The sequence below is a fragment of the Acipenser ruthenus genome, chromosome 42, assembly GCF_902713425.1.
Source record: "Acipenser ruthenus chromosome 42, fAciRut3.2 maternal haplotype, whole genome shotgun sequence".
NCBI lineage: Eukaryota > Metazoa > Chordata > Actinopteri > Acipenseriformes > Acipenseridae > Acipenser > Acipenser ruthenus.
This window is the reverse complement of record NC_081230.1, coordinates 6,257,711-6,274,181: the sequence shown is the minus strand read 5'-3', so window position 1 is coordinate 6,274,181 and position 16,471 is coordinate 6,257,711. Positions and strand designations below refer to the sequence as shown.

Below are 16,471 nucleotides of genomic sequence, written 5' to 3'. Positions count from 1 at the left end.
ACTGAGTAACTATTTAATGTGGTCATTACTCCAAGCGTGAGGAGCTGTGAAAGCAGGCGAGTCGCTCTCTCATACCCGCGCCCTGTACACAGTCCAAGGTTACTGAAGAATACAAACAGGACCTGCCAGTCACTGCCCATGCAGCCTGAGCTCCCAACAAGCCCTCCGCGGATAGTGACTCTCACCTTGATAACATCCGCCCCAAATCACCCGGCAAATCTCACACTTCAGACAATTTTCCCTTACAACCAATCTTACCCTTATAAAAGTTACCATGTAAAGCACGGTAAAGCATAGGGGAGCATTGTAAAGCACAGAGAGGTATGGTAAAGCATTGTGAAGCACAGAGGTATGATGAAGCATTGTAAAGCACAGAGAGGTCTGGTAAAGCATAGGGAAGCATTGCAAAGCACAGAGAGGTCTGGTAAAGCATAGGGAAGCATTGTAAAGCACAGAGAGGTCTGGTAAACCATAGGGAAGCATTGTAAAGCACAGAGAGGTCTGGTAAAGCATAGGGGAGCATCGTAAAGCACAGAGAGGTCTGGTAAAGCATAGGGAAGCATTGTAAAGCACAGAGAGGTGTGGTAAAGCATAGGCAAGCACTGTAAAGCACAGAGAGGTCTGGTAAAGCATAGGGAAGCATTGTAAAGCACAGAGAGGTCTGGTAAAGCATAGGGAAGCATTGCAAAGCACAGAGAGGTCTGGTAAAGCATAGGGAAGCATTGCAAAGCACAGAGAGGTCTGGTAAAGCATAGGGAAGCATTGTAAAGCACAGAGAGGTGTGGTAAAGCATAGGCAATCACTGTAAAGCACAGAGAGGTCTGGTAAAGCATAGGGAAGCATTGTAAAGCACAGAGAGGTCTGGTAAAGCATAGGGAAGCATTGCAAAGCACAGAGAGGTCTGGTAAAGCATGTTCAAAAACAAACCGTAAATGCATATTATAACCATGGGAAAAGCATCAGGGAAAAATGCAAAATGGCTGTGGAAATGTATCCTGGTGAACATTTTCAAGCGCTGGCCCAGCCGATCTCCAGCAGTTACTGATTCTGATTCTTGACTGTGGTGATGCGGTATACTCTACTGCACCTGCTCTGTACAAGGCAGGTGTTTTAATGAGTTCAGTAGATTTGTTCTGAATTGTAGATCACTAACACAGCACTGTGCCATGTACAGTACATCCAGCTTACCTGTATGGAAGAAGACATGTCTATTCCAAGACAACTCAGAGACATAGATAGACCTCTTAAAGATATGGAACAATCTATGGAGCTGTGTTCAGAATGTATCCCGCTAGCCTGGCTTCATAAAGAAGGCTACATAATCACAGAAATCCCCTGAGGGATGTTTGTTTTGTTTAAATGGTAAACACTGATTTACTATCGATATTATGAAATTACAAATGTTTATTATAGGCTGTGAGGTCTCACTCAATCCTCCCTCTCTCCCTTCTCCCTCTCTCCCTTCTCCCTCTCTCTCCCGCTCTCCCCCCTCTCTCTCCCCCTCCTCCCCATCTCTCTCTCTCTTCCCCTCCCCCCTCTCTTCCTCGCCCCCTCTCTCCCCCTCTCTCCCTCTCCTCTCTCCCCCGCTCTCTCTTTCTCTCTCTTTCTCTCCCCTTCTCCCCTTCTCTCTCACCCTCCTCTCTCCCCGCTCTCTCTTTCTCTCTCTTTCTCTCCCCCTCTCCCCCTCTCTCCCTCTCTCCACCTCTCTCTCCGCGTAGTGTCGGTTTGCTCTGGCACTCAGAACTCCCTCAGTGTCACTGGGAACTCGGAGCAGCAGTACCAGATGATGCAGAAGATGTACGAAGGCTGTGAGATCGTCATGGGCAACCTGGAGATCACACTCATGGAGCACAGCCGCAACTTCAGCTTCCTGCAGGTAGGGGGGCGGCAGAGGGCACGCGCACACAGGGGGGAAGGACAGAGGCGAACGGGAAGGGAAGGCGTTCATGCGCTGCGTTTCTGACTCTCCCCTCCTCTTTCCAGTCCATCAGGGAGGTGACTGGCTACATCCTCATCGTTCTCAACCAGTTTGACTTTCTGCCGCTGCAGAACCTGCGAGTGATCCGAGGCACCAGTCTGTACGAGGACACCTACGCACTGGCCATACTGCTCAACTACCAGAAGGAGGGGGTGCTGGGGCTCCGACAGCTGGGCCTGACGCAGCTGACAGGTGAGAGAGGAACTGAGAAGATGCTAGCATTGTACAGTACCTGGGAACCCATCTGAATTGCATCCACTATTGTTTTTAGTAAATAACTATGGATAGGTGGTTAATGCAATACGCAGGGCTTGAAACTGGAACTAGCCCTGCTGCTCCCAGTGCTGGCTTTCAGAGCTATCCTTGAGTAGCTGCATCACTGAAATGATCAGGAGCCTGGAGTTTGATGTTTAATCAGTTATTCTCCCCTTATATGAACAACTTCTTTGAGTAAACCTGCAGACTCAAATGTGACTTCATGCTGTGATGAGGAGTGTTATCTGTTAATTCAGAGCAGATTTACCTTGAGCCTGATTGTTCACTCCTGGCTGTCGATCATTTCAGGAATATATGCATTTGAAACTAGTTCTGAACCCCAGGCCTGGGTGCAGCAGCACCAGCAGGGCTAGTGTGAGTTTCTAACCCTGCTCAAAGTCCTGGCTCCTGATCATTTCAATATTAATAATAATAATAATAATAGACTTCATTGAGGGGAGTTGTGAACCCTAGGCCTGGGTGCAGCAGCAGCAGCAGGGCTAGTGTGAGTTTCTAACCCTGCTCAAAGTCCTGGCTCCTGATCATTTCAATATTAATAATAATAATAATAATAATAATAATAGACTTCATTGAGGGGAGTTGTGAACCCCAGGCCTGGGTGCAGCAGCACCAGCAGGGCTAGTGTGAGTTTCTAACCCTGCTCAAACTCCTGGCTCCTGATCATTTCAATATTAATAATAATAATAATAATAATAATAATAATAATAATAATAATAATAATAATAATAATAATAATAATAATAATAGACTTCATTGAGGGGAGTTGTGAACCCTAGGCCTGGGTGCAGCAGCAGCAGCAGGGCTAGCGTGAGTTTCTAACCCTGCTCAAACTCCTGGCTCCTAATCATTTAAATATTAATAATAATAGACTTCATTTGAAGCTGGTTCTGAACCCCAGGCCTGGGTGCAGCAGCAGCAGGGTTAGCGTGAGTTACAAGCCATGAATCCAGGCTGCTCTAAAATACCCAGCTGTGGCACTTCAAGGTATAAGTTGATCAAACTAAGTCAAGCAGGCAAACTAGTGCCTTCAGTAATATACATTACACTGCTGTAAAACATTTCAGAAAAGTCAGGCAATCAACCTGTTAGGTAGCCACACAATATTTTCTTTTGTATAAATGATTCCCTTATGCACGTGTGTGTGTGCGTGCAAGCGTGCGTGCGTGTGTGTTTGTGTGAGTGCGTGCGTGCGTGCGTGCATGTGTGTGTGGTGGAGTCAAGTCATGCAAGCATGTATCCAGCACAGGTTAGCACAGACTGCCAGGGCTCAGCTAAGACAGACTAATTACAGCCTCCCGCCCATCTTGTGTTAACTGCCAACAATGCAACGCACGCAGGCACACGGACACACGTCATGGTGCTTCTGTAGCCAGGAACATGCTGAGCTTTTGATTTCTTGGATAGATCATGGAATGCGTAAATGAAACATGTTAGATGTTAAATCCAATTGGCACCTGGGAGAATGCCAGCCTGCTCACTCACACTCCATATTATCTTGGTGCTTTGGATCTGAATTTCAAGAACATTTTGGAAAGAGTGCAGGTTCTATTATATTGGATTGCATTAAAAACACATTTTATAAAAACTGCTGTATGTAATTGACATTTTTAGGGCACTAATTAAAAAAAGAATTGTCACTCTCAGTATGGCACAGTGAACACAATAACTGCCTTGATTTTGAACCAGACTTCAATCACACACTCCCAGCCTCCTATAAATGCCGGATTGCATTCAGCTATAATCTGATACAATCTCCATTTTATAGAGATATTTTTCACCCTTTCTGGTACTGTGAGGGCATGAGGGCCCTCTGTATTTATGTGCTCTGGCTGCTGTGAACCGTTTATACACCACTGAGACACTCCTCAAAATGCATGTGAATGCATATTTCTACAATGCATGAGTAATAGAAAGACAAATAAGCATTCCTTTCTGAAAGACCATAGTTTGTTCAAGTAGATTTCATTCAGATGTCTAAACACCCTTAGACAATTTTTGCACACACACACACACTCACACACTCACACAGGCACTCACACACTCGCACACACAGGCACTCACACACACACACACACACACACACACACACACACAGGCACACACCATCAGGTCTCCTCTCTGTACAACACTGCTGTACCCTGAATTCTTTTTAAGTTACCCATGAAGAGCCATGATGTTTTCTGTTAATACCATGTGTAATTAACCATTTAGCTGTGTAACTCTCTGATTGAAAAAGAATAGGTTCAGAACTCGCTTCATTTTCCACTTCTAATTTGTGCTCTATCTCACTTCCACTATGGCAGTAAAGCCCCCTTCAGTTTGATTTTGAGAGAAGGGGGCAGGTAGGGAGGCAGGCAGGCAGGGAGGCAGAGAGGGAGGGAGGCAGGGAGGCAGGCAGGCAGGGAGGCAGGGAGGGAGGCTCTGCTGTTCTGCTGTGAGTCACAGGCTGTCAAGTTTGAACGGCAGGAAATGCCAGCCCCAGGTTCCCACAGTCCTCAGAGAGGTGCCACGCCCCCATTACCTGCAGACAGGTGTGCCGTGTGTAGGAGGAAACTATGGGAATCCCAAGCAGAGACATGCACACACACACACACACACACACACACACACACACACACACACACACACACACACAAAAACCATTATCGGTATACTTTTTTTCATGGCTATGCACTGCCATAATTTTGATTCAATCCAATACAGCAAACCTTAACCGCCTCCAACAGGAGACAGCTGACCGGCCCTATGCCTCCTGAAGAATGCCTGACTCGTAGTTTAACCCCTTGTGTTCTGCAGAGATCCTGGAAGGGGGGGTGCTGATCCACAACAACAAGTTCCTGTGCTACGCGCCCCAGATCAACTGGGAGGACATTGTGAGGGATTCGGACGCCAGGGTCACGATTGATGAAAACAGCGTGGCTGAGAACTGTGAGTGAAAGACTGTCACTGCACTGTCACTGCACTGTCACAAAACAGCATGTCTGGTTTGTAATGATGCTCTTCATGTCCCTGCAGGCTCCTGCCACGAGGTTTGTAACCACCGATGCTGGGGTCCCGGGCCAGATAAGTGTCAGATCTGTGAGTCACCTCTCTCTCTCTCTCTCTCTCTCTCTCTCTCTCGGTGTGTGCAGTATGTATGAAACTATAGGCCCTATTCCTGAAGTGTAAACTCATGAGCTATTTAAAGACTCTAGTTTGTTTTGCAAAAGAAAACAGTTCCTGAATACCCCTCTACATATTTATACATTTTTATATCATTTAACTTCTAGAATAGTTGAATAATTGTATTAATAACTGTGCATAAACGGTTACATTGTAATAAATGTCTGACCTGCAATCTGAAATGATTTAGGAAGTCAGTGCCCATGCATGGCTGGAACTCATTGCTCCCTCTCTCCGGCAGTGACAAAGACGGTCTGCGCCCCGCAGTGTAACGGACGCTGCTTCGGGAGCAGCCCCAGTCAGTGCTGTCACAGTGAGTGTGCGGGAGGGTGCTCCGGAGTGCTGGACACCGACTGCTTTGTGAGTACACTGTCACAACACTGTGAAAACACTGTCACAGTACTGTGAAAACACTGTCAAAATACTGTGAAAACACTGTCACAGAACTGTGAAAACACTGTCAAAATACTGTGAAAACACTGTCACAACACTGTGAAAACACTGTCACAATACTGTGAAAACACTGTCACAGTACTGTGAAAACACTGTCACAGTACTGTGAAAACACTGTCACAACACTGTGAAAACACTGTCACAACACTGTGAAAACACTGTCACAACACTGTGAAAACACTGTCACAGTACTGTGAAAACACTGTCAAAATACTGTCACAACACTGTGATAACACTGTCACAATACTGTGAAAACACTGTCACAACACTGAAAACACTGTCACCACACTGTGAAAACACTGTCACAACACTGTGAAAACACTGTCACAATACTGTGAAACACTGTCACAGTACTGTGAAAACACTGTCACGATACTGTGAAAACATTGTCACAACAATGTGAAAACACTGTCACAATGCTGAGTACACAATGCTGACAACACATTGCTGTAAGACTGTCCAGCTATTGTCAAGGATCGCTTAACTTTGCAGTGACCTCCGCACCTCCCTCCTTCTCTCTGTCTCCAGGCCTGCAGTCACTTCAATGACTCGGGGGCCTGTGTGCCCCTCTGCCCGCAGCCTCTCATCTACAACAAGCAGAGATTCCAGCTGGAGCCCAACCCCAACGCCAAGTACCAGTACGGCTCAATCTGCGTCAGCCAGTGCCCCCGTGAGTGTGCCCCCTGCTCCCTGGAAATGCAACCCCTGCTCCTCCACTACCTCTGTCCAGATCCTTTTGTTCTTTGCTTGTATCTTCTACTGCACATATTTCAAAGACAAGGCTGTAGATGAAAAGTCCCTGCACTTTATTGATTTGTCTTTGTATGAATATGGATATTATTATAGATTGAAATACTGTCATTAACTTTGAAAGTAGTTCAATTTACACTGTGCATTCCCTTATAAAGGTTTCCCACAGTAAAAGCATAACAAAGTAAAGAGGTGTGTTAAAGCATATTAAAAACAGATGACAAAACACGGTAAACTATGGTAAATGCATACTATACCCATGGGAAAAGCATGGCAAAATTATCATGCAAATTTCCCTGGGTAAACTTTTATACAAATCTGTTACTTTAGCAGAAATATCTGTCCTGCAAACATGAGTAAAAAGACTTCACATGCATGAGTGGAACTCACCCTCTCCTGGTGTCTTTCCCCGTCCCGCTCTCTCCGTCTCTCCAGTGAACTTCGTGGTGGACGGCAGCTCCTGCGTCCGCGCCTGCCCCCCAGACAAGATGGAGGTTGAGAAGAAGGGAGTGAAGCAGTGTGAGCCGTGCGACGGGCCCTGCCCCAAAGGTACGAGAGCTGAACTCAGACACATTACTGAAATAACCAGACCTCTGATCAATCAGACCGCATCGGGTTTAATAAAGTATTGCACTCTGCCCCTCTCTGCTCCTCTCCGCCCCAGCCTGCAAGGGAACAGGTTCCAAAAAGAGGCAGACAGTGGACTCCAGCAACATCAACAGCTTCATCAACTGCACTAAGATCCAGGGCAACCTGCACTTCCTGATCACTGGCATCGACGGGTAAGAGCCTGCGAGGGGAGCGTGGAGGAACACAATAGATTGAAGTGCCTATATTTAGAAAGCATGAGTAGGGTGATTCAGAAGATGCCTTTTTCATCCTTTCAATTGCTTGGTTTTCTCCTCCCATTCCATGCCAGTGCAATTGGTCTCCTAAGAGTGCCAACCAGGATTGCATCAACCACCTTAAAACGCACAAATAACTGGTTGATGCCATCCAGTGCTGTGGCCAGGGCTATAAATCAAAGCAGATCTGAGCTTGCTTGGAGTTTAATGAGTAAAGTGAATGCGATTCTCTGCCTCTGTAGGGACCCCTGGCGCAACATCTCTGCTCTGGATCCTGAGAAGCTGAAGATCTTCGGGACCGTGCGGGAGATCACAGGTGCTGTGTCGCTCTGCGGAGCGCCTTCCAGAGGGGTTGATAGGGGATTTCACGGCAGGGTTCCGCTTGGCCAGTCTGACCGGCAGTGCTTTCTGCATTCCAGGTTTTCTCAACATCCAGTCGTGGCCCAAACAGTTCAACGACTTAAGCATCTTCTCCAATCTCACCACCATCCGCGGCCGCACGCTCGACAAGTAAGCCTCTCTCTTTCTCTGACTCTCGCTCGTTTCGCTGTCTCTGTCAGTTCTGTTGGAGTCCTCCAGGCTTTGTCCTTGGATGAGTCATTTGAAACGGGTCTTGTGTCATTTCACATACTGATAACTATTATAAAATTCATAAACCTTATTGCTAAGTTAGTAAAGAAACCCCAGATTAAATTGCCAGGTGTATTGTTTCCCCACAACAGCCCTTTATATATAGGGCACTATATAAGTACAGTATAGCTACATTCCAGCTGCATTGATCAATTCCAACTGGCATTCAATGTCTTTTTTTCCTTTACCAGGAGACAGTTCACATGATGAAAAGACATCCACATTAACCCCAACGTAAACTCCATTCATGACCTTCAGAAATAATCTGTACACATGAACGCCAGTTTACCATAATAATAAATAAAGCTGCATGCACAAGCTTGTACTATATTTGTCTATAGCAGTTCAATCCTTCTTGTTCTCTACAAGATTAAACTTGTAGGTCATTTTCCCTTTGAGTCATCTCATCCTGTTGACTTTAAAGCACATCTGTGGCCTCAATAGAGCTCTCAGAATCATGTCTAACCTCTAAGACTTTAAAATACCAACAGACTCCAAGCTAAGTCACTCTAGTAATAAGATTTTTGAATGAACTCAGAAGTTTACTGGCAGCACATTTTAGAACAGACAAAAGTAATAATGTACCAGCTTCAATGTGTGATTAAACTCAGAGTAGACCCTTATTTGACCTCGATACGGGTCTGCTACTAAAACCTTTAGCTTTCAAACTCTGTATGTGTCTCTCGGCAGCGATTTCTCCTTGCTGGTGATGAAGCTGCCCAATGTGACCTCTCTGGGGCTGAGCTCCCTGAGGGAGATCAGCTCAGGCAATGTGTACATCAGTGACAACCCCCAGCTCTGCTTCCACCACACCATCAACTGGAGCTTCCTCACCAAGTCCAAGGAGCGACAGAAAACCAAAATCAAGAACAACCAGCCAGCAGGGAGCTGCAGTGAGTCCCCTTTGACTCCATATCACACTCCATATCACACACTGTATCACTCCCACCACACTCCCATCACTCTATATCACTCCCATCACTCTATATCACTCCCATCACACTGTATCACTCCCATCACACTGTATCACACTCCCATCACACTGTATCACTCCCATCACTCTGTATCACTCCCACCACACTCTGTATCACTCCCACCACACTCTGTATCACTCCCATCACTCTGTATCACTCCCATCACTCTCCCTGTCACTTGCTGAGTGGCTTTATGATTATTTGCATTGTAATAGTGTAAAGATAAAATGTGTGATTGACCACAAAAGAGTGCATCACTATAACAACAGAAAAGCTTCAATGCGTAATTCATAACAATTGATTTAGAAGACTGGCACAACCATACACCGAAAAAGAAGGGTTAAAGGCAGGAGATGAAACAGTGCATTGTTAGTTTTGTTTCTCCTAGTAATGAACCCATGAAGCATTGCCAGTCTGAGAAATGTGTTCCAATATTTAAAAACTATTTAAGGTTCTTTAGTATAATTGATGAATAGCGTGGCATAGTGTTTCATTGCTGTTTAGTAAAGGTCTTGTTTTTGTAGCACACTTCAGTTCACAGAGCGGTTCTGAGTGAAATCGGGGAGTTGTGTGTAGGTGGACTGCATGGGGCCTGGAGAGTAATGTGTGTCTCTGGTTTAGCTTGTGGCGTGCTTTCAGTGAATCTAACCCTTGTGTCTCTGTGTCTCTGTCTCTCTGTGGCTCTGTCTCTATGTGTCTGTGTCTCTGTCGCTCTGTGTCTGTCTCTCCCCTGTGTCTATGTGTCTGTCTCTCTGTGTCTCTGTGTCTGTCTCTCTGTGTCTCTGTGTCTCCATCTTTCTGTGCCTCTGCCTCTATGTGTCTGTGTCTCTCTGTCTCTCTCCTCTGTCTCTCCTCTGTGTCTCTGTGTCTCCAGTGTCAGAGGGTCATTTCTGTGACCCGCTGTGCTCCAGCAATGGCTGCTGGGGTCCGGGTCCGGATCAGTGCCTGTCCTGCCGTAACTACAGCCGAGAGGGGACCTGTGTGCCAGACTGCCACTTCAATGAGGGGTGAGTCAGCCTGCCTGCCTGCCTCTCTCACCTCCTCTCCCTCGCCCTGTCTCTCCCCCTCTAAGTCTCTTACTCTCACCCTCTCTCACGCGCTCTCTCTCTCTCTCTCTCTGTTTCGCAGTGAGTTTCGGGAATTTACCACACCCTCAAACGAGTGTTACCCATGTCACCCGGAGTGTCTGAAGATTGAAGGAGAGCCCAGCTGCAGAGGGCCGGTAAAATCCTTCACCTTCACTCTGTCACACTCCACACAGTGCATCACATTCCACACAGTGCATTACATTCCACACAGTCCATCACACTCCACACAGTGCATCACACTCCACTCCATCACAGTGCATCACAGTGCATCACAGCGCATCACACTCCACACAGTGCATCACACTCCACACAGTGCATCACATTCCACACAGTGCATCACATTCCACACAGTCCATCACACTCCACACAGTGCATCACACTCCACTCCATCACAGTGCATCACAGTGCATCACAGCGCATCACACTCCACACAGTGCATCACACTCCACACAGTGCATCACATTCCACACAGTGCATCACACTCCACACAGTGCATCACACTCCACACAGTGCATCACACTCCACACAGTCCATCACACTCCACACAGTGCATCACACTCCACTCCATCACAGTGCATCACAGTGCATCACAGCGCATCACACTCCACACAGTGCATCACACTCCACACAGTGCATCACACTCCTCACAGTGCATCACACTCCTCACAGTGCATCACACTCCACTCCACTCCATACACTCCAAGCTGTTCTTCACCCTCTCTCCCCCTGTCTCTCTGCAGGGTCCGGATGCCTGTGTTTACTGCGCTCACTTCCAGGACGGCCCTCACTGTGTGGAGTCCTGCCCAGAGGGCATCATGGGACAGCAGGGCCGTATCTTCAAATACCCCAACTCCGAGCACCGCTGTGAGCCCTGCCACACAAACTGCACCCAGGGGTGAGTCCCAGACACTGAGCGGAGCCCAGTCCCTGAGCTTGGTACTTTTTTGCAAACTCTTGGATGTCCATTGAGTTCATAGCAAGTCTTTACCAGTATGCATGCTGTTCGTTTTGCACGTTTGGGTGTTGTTTGGATTACAGGACCCTCTTCTCGGTGTCAGCCCTGTTGTTTTGTGTTTGCAGGTGCACTGGCCCGAAGGAGAGTGACTGCTTTGGAAACCCCAGCGCTGTGTCCAGGTGAGAACACCTGTAACGAGAACATTTCAATACACAGTATCCAGAGGACTTCCCTAAACATTGCAATGTTCAAGGCCCTTTGATTTTGTTTTCCATTGGATATTGCCTCTGGGATGATGAACAGGGGAGCAGTGGTGCGTGTCTGTGTGAGCCCCACAGTGTGCTGTGTGATTGAGCCATGTGTCCCGCTGTCTCTCTCCCCCAGTCTCCCCACCACAGGGATCGTGCTGGGAGTGCTCTCGGGGCTCATCGTCTTGTCCTCTGTGTTCGTGCTGACCGTGCTGTACCGCCGTGGGCTGGCCATCCGCAGGAAGAGAGCCATGAGGAGGTACCTGGAGAGCGGAGAGGTGAGTGCCACTGCACAGCGTTAGAGACATTCCTCAAAGAGCAACGCAAATATCCGCTACCTGAACTACTGTTCTTCTGGTTTACTTTCTGTTTCAATCACTTTTTAAAGCACCCCTGTGGTCTCTATCGAACCTCTCTCTAAGTACAGCAGGTACACCAGAGTGTAACCAGTAACCTGTCCCCCTGCAACAAATGTGGTTTTCCAAACATGCACATGGTGTTGCAGGGGGACAAACTGAGTGGATTTAAGAATGCTTAGTCTATGTTGAATTTCCTATGTGTTTCTTCATCCACTATTGAGTGTTGCAGGAGGGGCAGATTAATGGTTACACACTAGTGTTGCAGTCGTACAGAGAGGGCTGTAGAGGTTACAGGGTGGACTAAAATACCAACAGATTCCAAGCTAAGTCACTCTAGTAATTTTTTTAATAACTCAGAAGTTTACTGGCAGCACATTTAAAAACAGACGAAACTAATACTGTACCAGCTTCAATGTCTGAATGCTTGATTCACTTTGTGCTACTAAGACCTTTAACCAAGCAGCCCAGTGACAGCTCTGTCGGTCGCCTCGGTAACGCTGGTTTGCTTCCTGCAGTGTCTGGAGCCCCTTGACCCCGGGGAGAAGGGTTCAAAGGCCCACGCCAGGATTCTGAAGGTGGCAGAGTTACGAAAGATGAAGGTCCTGGGTTCTGGAGTCTTCGGCACCGTGCACAAGGTTCGAGGCTGTTTGCTTCGGTTCTGTTGTGTTCCATTGGGTTTTCACAGGAGCCAGTGCAGAGCAGTGTCTAGCTCTTCTGCGGGTTTAAGTGATCTTGTCTTTCTCTCCACAGGGAGTGTGGATTCCCGAAGGAGACTCGGTGAAGATTCCTGTCGCCATTAAGACTATCCAGGACCGGAGCGGCCGGCAGACCTTCCACGAGGTCACTGAGGTGAGCCTCAGAAATCAGAGTCCCTCTTATCCTGTGTACCGGGGTCATCCAGTGCATTGAGCACTGCAGCACAATGCTAAATAAAAAAATCATAGAGTGACTCAGTTAGGCTTATGGACTATGAATCGCTGGCATCTAGCAAAACTAAAACTTATGGGACTGGTCACGAGCATTGTCACACTGTCTTCTGCTGTTTAATAATGGGATAATGGCATACTCCACTGCAGTGCATTCTGGTACTTGTAGTCCTGTATCTCAAGACCCCCCTGTTTAGACTGCACCTCTAGATCTCTTGATCCACCCCTCCTACTATACACTGGACTCACCTGACCTCAGCACCATGTTACTGGATCCTCAGCTGATGCACTATCCTTACACTACTGCACTATTATTATGTCATTGTATACATAACCTAATCCTAACTTGCTGCATCCTAGTTCATATTGTATTTCAGTAGTATTATCTGCACTTACTGTAAACTATACTGTATTATATATTAAGCTTGCATTGTCACCCTGTACTGCCCTGGAACACCTGTAAGTGGTGTTGGATAAAGGCGTTGGCCAAATAAATAGTAACAATTTCTTCAAGATACAGGTAAAAGGTGAACGCTTTAGGGGCGTGAGTCTTAACCTCTCTGCTCTGCCCCGGAGCTCCCTCTGCTGTTCAGAGATGGTATAGTCACCCCCTCTCTCCCTCTCTCTCTCTCTCTGTACAGCACATGCTGGCTATGGGCAGTCTGGACCACACCTACTTGGTGCGGTTACTGGGGGTCTGTCCTGGAGCCTGCCTGCAGCTTGTCACTCAGCTCAGCACGCAGGGGTCCTTGCTGGAACACATCAGGCAGAAGCAGGACAGCCTGAGCCCCCAGCGCCTGCTGAACTGGTGTGTCCAGATCGCCAAGGTGAGCCTCGCTTCTCACTCACACAGCAAAGCACCAGGGTGCTGGAATAGATTTGCACACTGCTGTGTGTTACCCGACAGTCCTGTTAAGCAGCCTCGCTCACATTGCAGGGAATGTATTACCTGGAGGAGCACAAGATGGTCCATCGGAATTTAGCCGCTCGGAATGTCCTGCTCAAATCGGACAACATCGTCCAAATCTCGGATTTCGGGATCGCAGACCTGCTGTATCCCGACGACAAGAAATATGTCTACAACGACGTCAAGGTCAGTCTCTCGCTCCATCACTGTGCTTGATCCAAACCCTGGCTAACCCTCCAAACTTCACCCTAACTCTCCCTTATAAAACTTTACCATGCTATTTGTGCACAAGTTTTCCCAAGCAGCTAGCCATGTTTATTAATATGCTTTACCATACCTTGCTAAAATTACAATGCTTTCACTTTGCTGTGCTTTTACTATGGGAAGCTATAATGGGTGTGCGGCTCACTGTGTCCCTCTCTCGTTAGCAGACCCCTATTAAATGGATGGCCCTGGAGAGCATCCACTTCCGCAGATACACTCACCAGAGCGACGTGTGGAGCTACGGTCAGTCAGCCTGATATACTGACAAAAATTGAAAACTGTGACATTTCAAAACATGAAATACTGTACTCCTTTTTTATTCTTATTTATTTCTTTAAAGTTTGTATGATAAGTGTTACTGCATGTGGAGCTCGTCTGAGCTGTGTTGCTGGCGCCCCCTGCAGGTGTGACAGTGTGGGAGATGATGACGTTTGGGAATGAGCCCTACGCTGGGATCCGCCCACAGGAAGTGCCGGACCTGCTGGAGAAGGGGGAGCGCCTGTCCCAGCCTCACATTTGCACCATCGACGTCTACATGGTCATGGTGAAGTGTGAGTGTCACTTCCAGACTGCACAGAGGAAGGACGAATGCACTCCCAGCTGAGCAGAATAATAAGCCTTTCCTTTCAGAGCTTTTGGTGACATATAAACCTCGAGAGTGATAGCTTGAGTAATTGATAGCTTGACTGATTGATCAATTACTATGTTTACACAGGAAATCAATCCTTTTGTAAGTCCTGGTTTTGAATCCGGAATCAATGCTTTGAACCTGTGTGCATCTGAATGGGATGAAATCCAAACCCAGCTCAAAAAAGTTTTGTAAAAAAGTCCCAGCTCAAAACTGGGTTACATGCAGAATAGATCTGATTCAATCACGGTTTTTTATTAAATTTTTAGAAAAGTTGGTTTTTAGAGCCTACGCGCACATTTAATAATACAAAATAAATAAATAAACACCAACTGACTAGCTCGCAGGACGGCTAAGCCGTTTCCCTGACAATTAACACAAAAACACACCTTTTAAACACGAATATGAAACAGTACACACAGTTCCTGTTTGCTTACTTTTGCGACGCACAGTTGGGCGCTTGCCCTGAATGAACTGACTCTGGGGTTTATATGCCCCAGAGAAACAGGTCTAGACAGTTGGCACCAATTCGCAATTATTACCAACTGCCAAAACAATTAACACATGTTTGCATGTCTAATTTGGCAGGGAGTATTTTAACCTTGTCCCTGCCAACCAAGGACCAGGTCATTGAAGATTTTAAATATGTATATGCCGCTTCATTTTCCTCGTCTCTCATTGGCAGGTTGGATGATTGACGAGAATGTCAGACCCACCTTCAAAGAGCTGGCCAATGAATTCACTCGGATGGCCAGAGACCCGCCCCGCTATCTTGTCATCAGTGTGAGTGAGAGGGAGGGGGAGGAGAGGGTTCAGAAGGGATTGGAGCGCAGGCACTTCTTTCAGGGTTATAAATGTGTGGAATACTTAGGGTACAGTGTGACAATATTTTAACAGAAAAAACTCAATGGTATTATTATTATTATTATTATTATTATTATTTAAAGGAATGATGCTCAGGAAATATTGTTATGCCATAAATCTGGTATTCATTCAGACCTGGGGAGGATCTTATAACAACAGGGAACAAAACTATAATCTCTTTCGTATTTACTTCATAGCAATATCAATCCAGCATTGAATTGCATTACTGCCAACTGTGAAAAGGTCTATTAACCAGATTCTAGTCACTGTAAAGGGGGAGATTCCACTATTGTGATGTCACTGTAACCCCGCCCCCTTCTCTCAGCGGAACAATGGCTACACGGAACTCCCGTTTGAAGAGACCTCCCAGAAGGGGGTGGAGCTAGATGGCCTGGAGGTGGAGCTGGAGGAGGAGGAGGAGGCGGGGCTTGACGGTACCATGAACCCCTCCTCCCTCTACCTCACTCCCATGCGCTTCCCATCCCGCCATCGGATAGACTCTGCAAAGGTAAGCAGTGCCCGGGGGGGGGGGGGGGGGGGGGAGGGGCAGCTTAACCCATGAGCATAACTTAAAGAGGACATCCCTTATGAAAAAAAAAGCACACCAATATCTTGTTGAAATTCCCACTTATTTTGTTTAATTCTGTCGTGTACAAGCTTTACCGTTTCAATGCTCTTTTGTTATGTATTGCATCAACCTTATTTTTAGGGGTGATCACAGCGCCCTTTAGTGGTTTTTAATTTAAACAACAGCTGTAAAATGAATGAAATGTTGGTAAAAATGGTGGGGCTAAACAAAGGGGGAGGGGTCAATTTCACCCAAAACTAGATTTATTTTACAGCCGTTGTTTCAATTGAAAACCACTAGAAGGTGCTGTGGCACACTAAATACAGCCGCTATTATTTTTAGGGATAATCCCAGGATAAATTTGGATTGGAGGCTGATGCAATCCAGGGTGCAAAATGCTCCAAAAAATCTAGCTGTGGCTTATTCACATAAATCCCTACACCTCACACACTGTATCACTGAGCTTGATCACATCAACCCCTTCACCTCACACACTGTATCGTTGAGCCTCAATTACAAGCACATCCTGAATTCATGTAACGCGGTGAAGAACCAAGACAATAAAGGTACACATACAGGTCAGAACAAGCATTTCA

General features: G+C 46.7%; 1 protein-coding gene across 2 annotated transcripts in view; it reads left to right on the top strand.

Annotated features, from left to right (window-relative positions):
* The window catches only part of LOC117401044 (receptor tyrosine-protein kinase erbB-3), a 42,812-nt gene that overhangs the window by 20,213 nt on the left and 6,128 nt on the right, over window positions 1-16,471 (top strand). The window contains exons 2-25 of one of the 2 annotated variants that reach the window (XM_059011451.1): window positions 1,719-1,876; window positions 1,984-2,170; window positions 5,051-5,182; window positions 5,270-5,332; window positions 5,658-5,776; window positions 6,398-6,539; window positions 7,055-7,168; window positions 7,284-7,401; window positions 7,707-7,780; window positions 7,884-7,974; window positions 8,785-8,987; window positions 9,943-10,075; window positions 10,197-10,290; window positions 10,897-11,051; window positions 11,237-11,290; window positions 11,496-11,637; window positions 12,234-12,353; window positions 12,469-12,567; window positions 13,286-13,471; window positions 13,582-13,737; window positions 13,980-14,058; window positions 14,220-14,366; window positions 15,129-15,226; window positions 15,633-15,815. In XM_059011451.1, the coding sequence (XP_058867434.1) occupies window positions 1,719-1,876; window positions 1,984-2,170; window positions 5,051-5,182; window positions 5,270-5,332; window positions 5,658-5,776; window positions 6,398-6,539; window positions 7,055-7,168; window positions 7,284-7,401; window positions 7,707-7,780; window positions 7,884-7,974; window positions 8,785-8,987; window positions 9,943-10,075; window positions 10,197-10,290; window positions 10,897-11,051; window positions 11,237-11,290; window positions 11,496-11,637; window positions 12,234-12,353; window positions 12,469-12,567; window positions 13,286-13,471; window positions 13,582-13,737; window positions 13,980-14,058; window positions 14,220-14,366; window positions 15,129-15,226; window positions 15,633-15,815 (3,047 nt within the window). The remainder of the gene's footprint in view (window positions 1-1,718; window positions 1,877-1,983; window positions 2,171-5,050; window positions 5,183-5,269; window positions 5,333-5,657; window positions 5,777-6,397; window positions 6,540-7,054; window positions 7,169-7,283; window positions 7,402-7,706; window positions 7,781-7,883; window positions 7,975-8,784; window positions 8,988-9,942; window positions 10,076-10,196; window positions 10,291-10,896; window positions 11,052-11,236; window positions 11,291-11,495; window positions 11,638-12,233; window positions 12,354-12,468; window positions 12,568-13,285; window positions 13,472-13,581; window positions 13,738-13,979; window positions 14,059-14,219; window positions 14,367-15,128; window positions 15,227-15,632; window positions 15,816-16,471) is intronic. The other variant, XM_059011452.1, reaches the window with a different exon arrangement.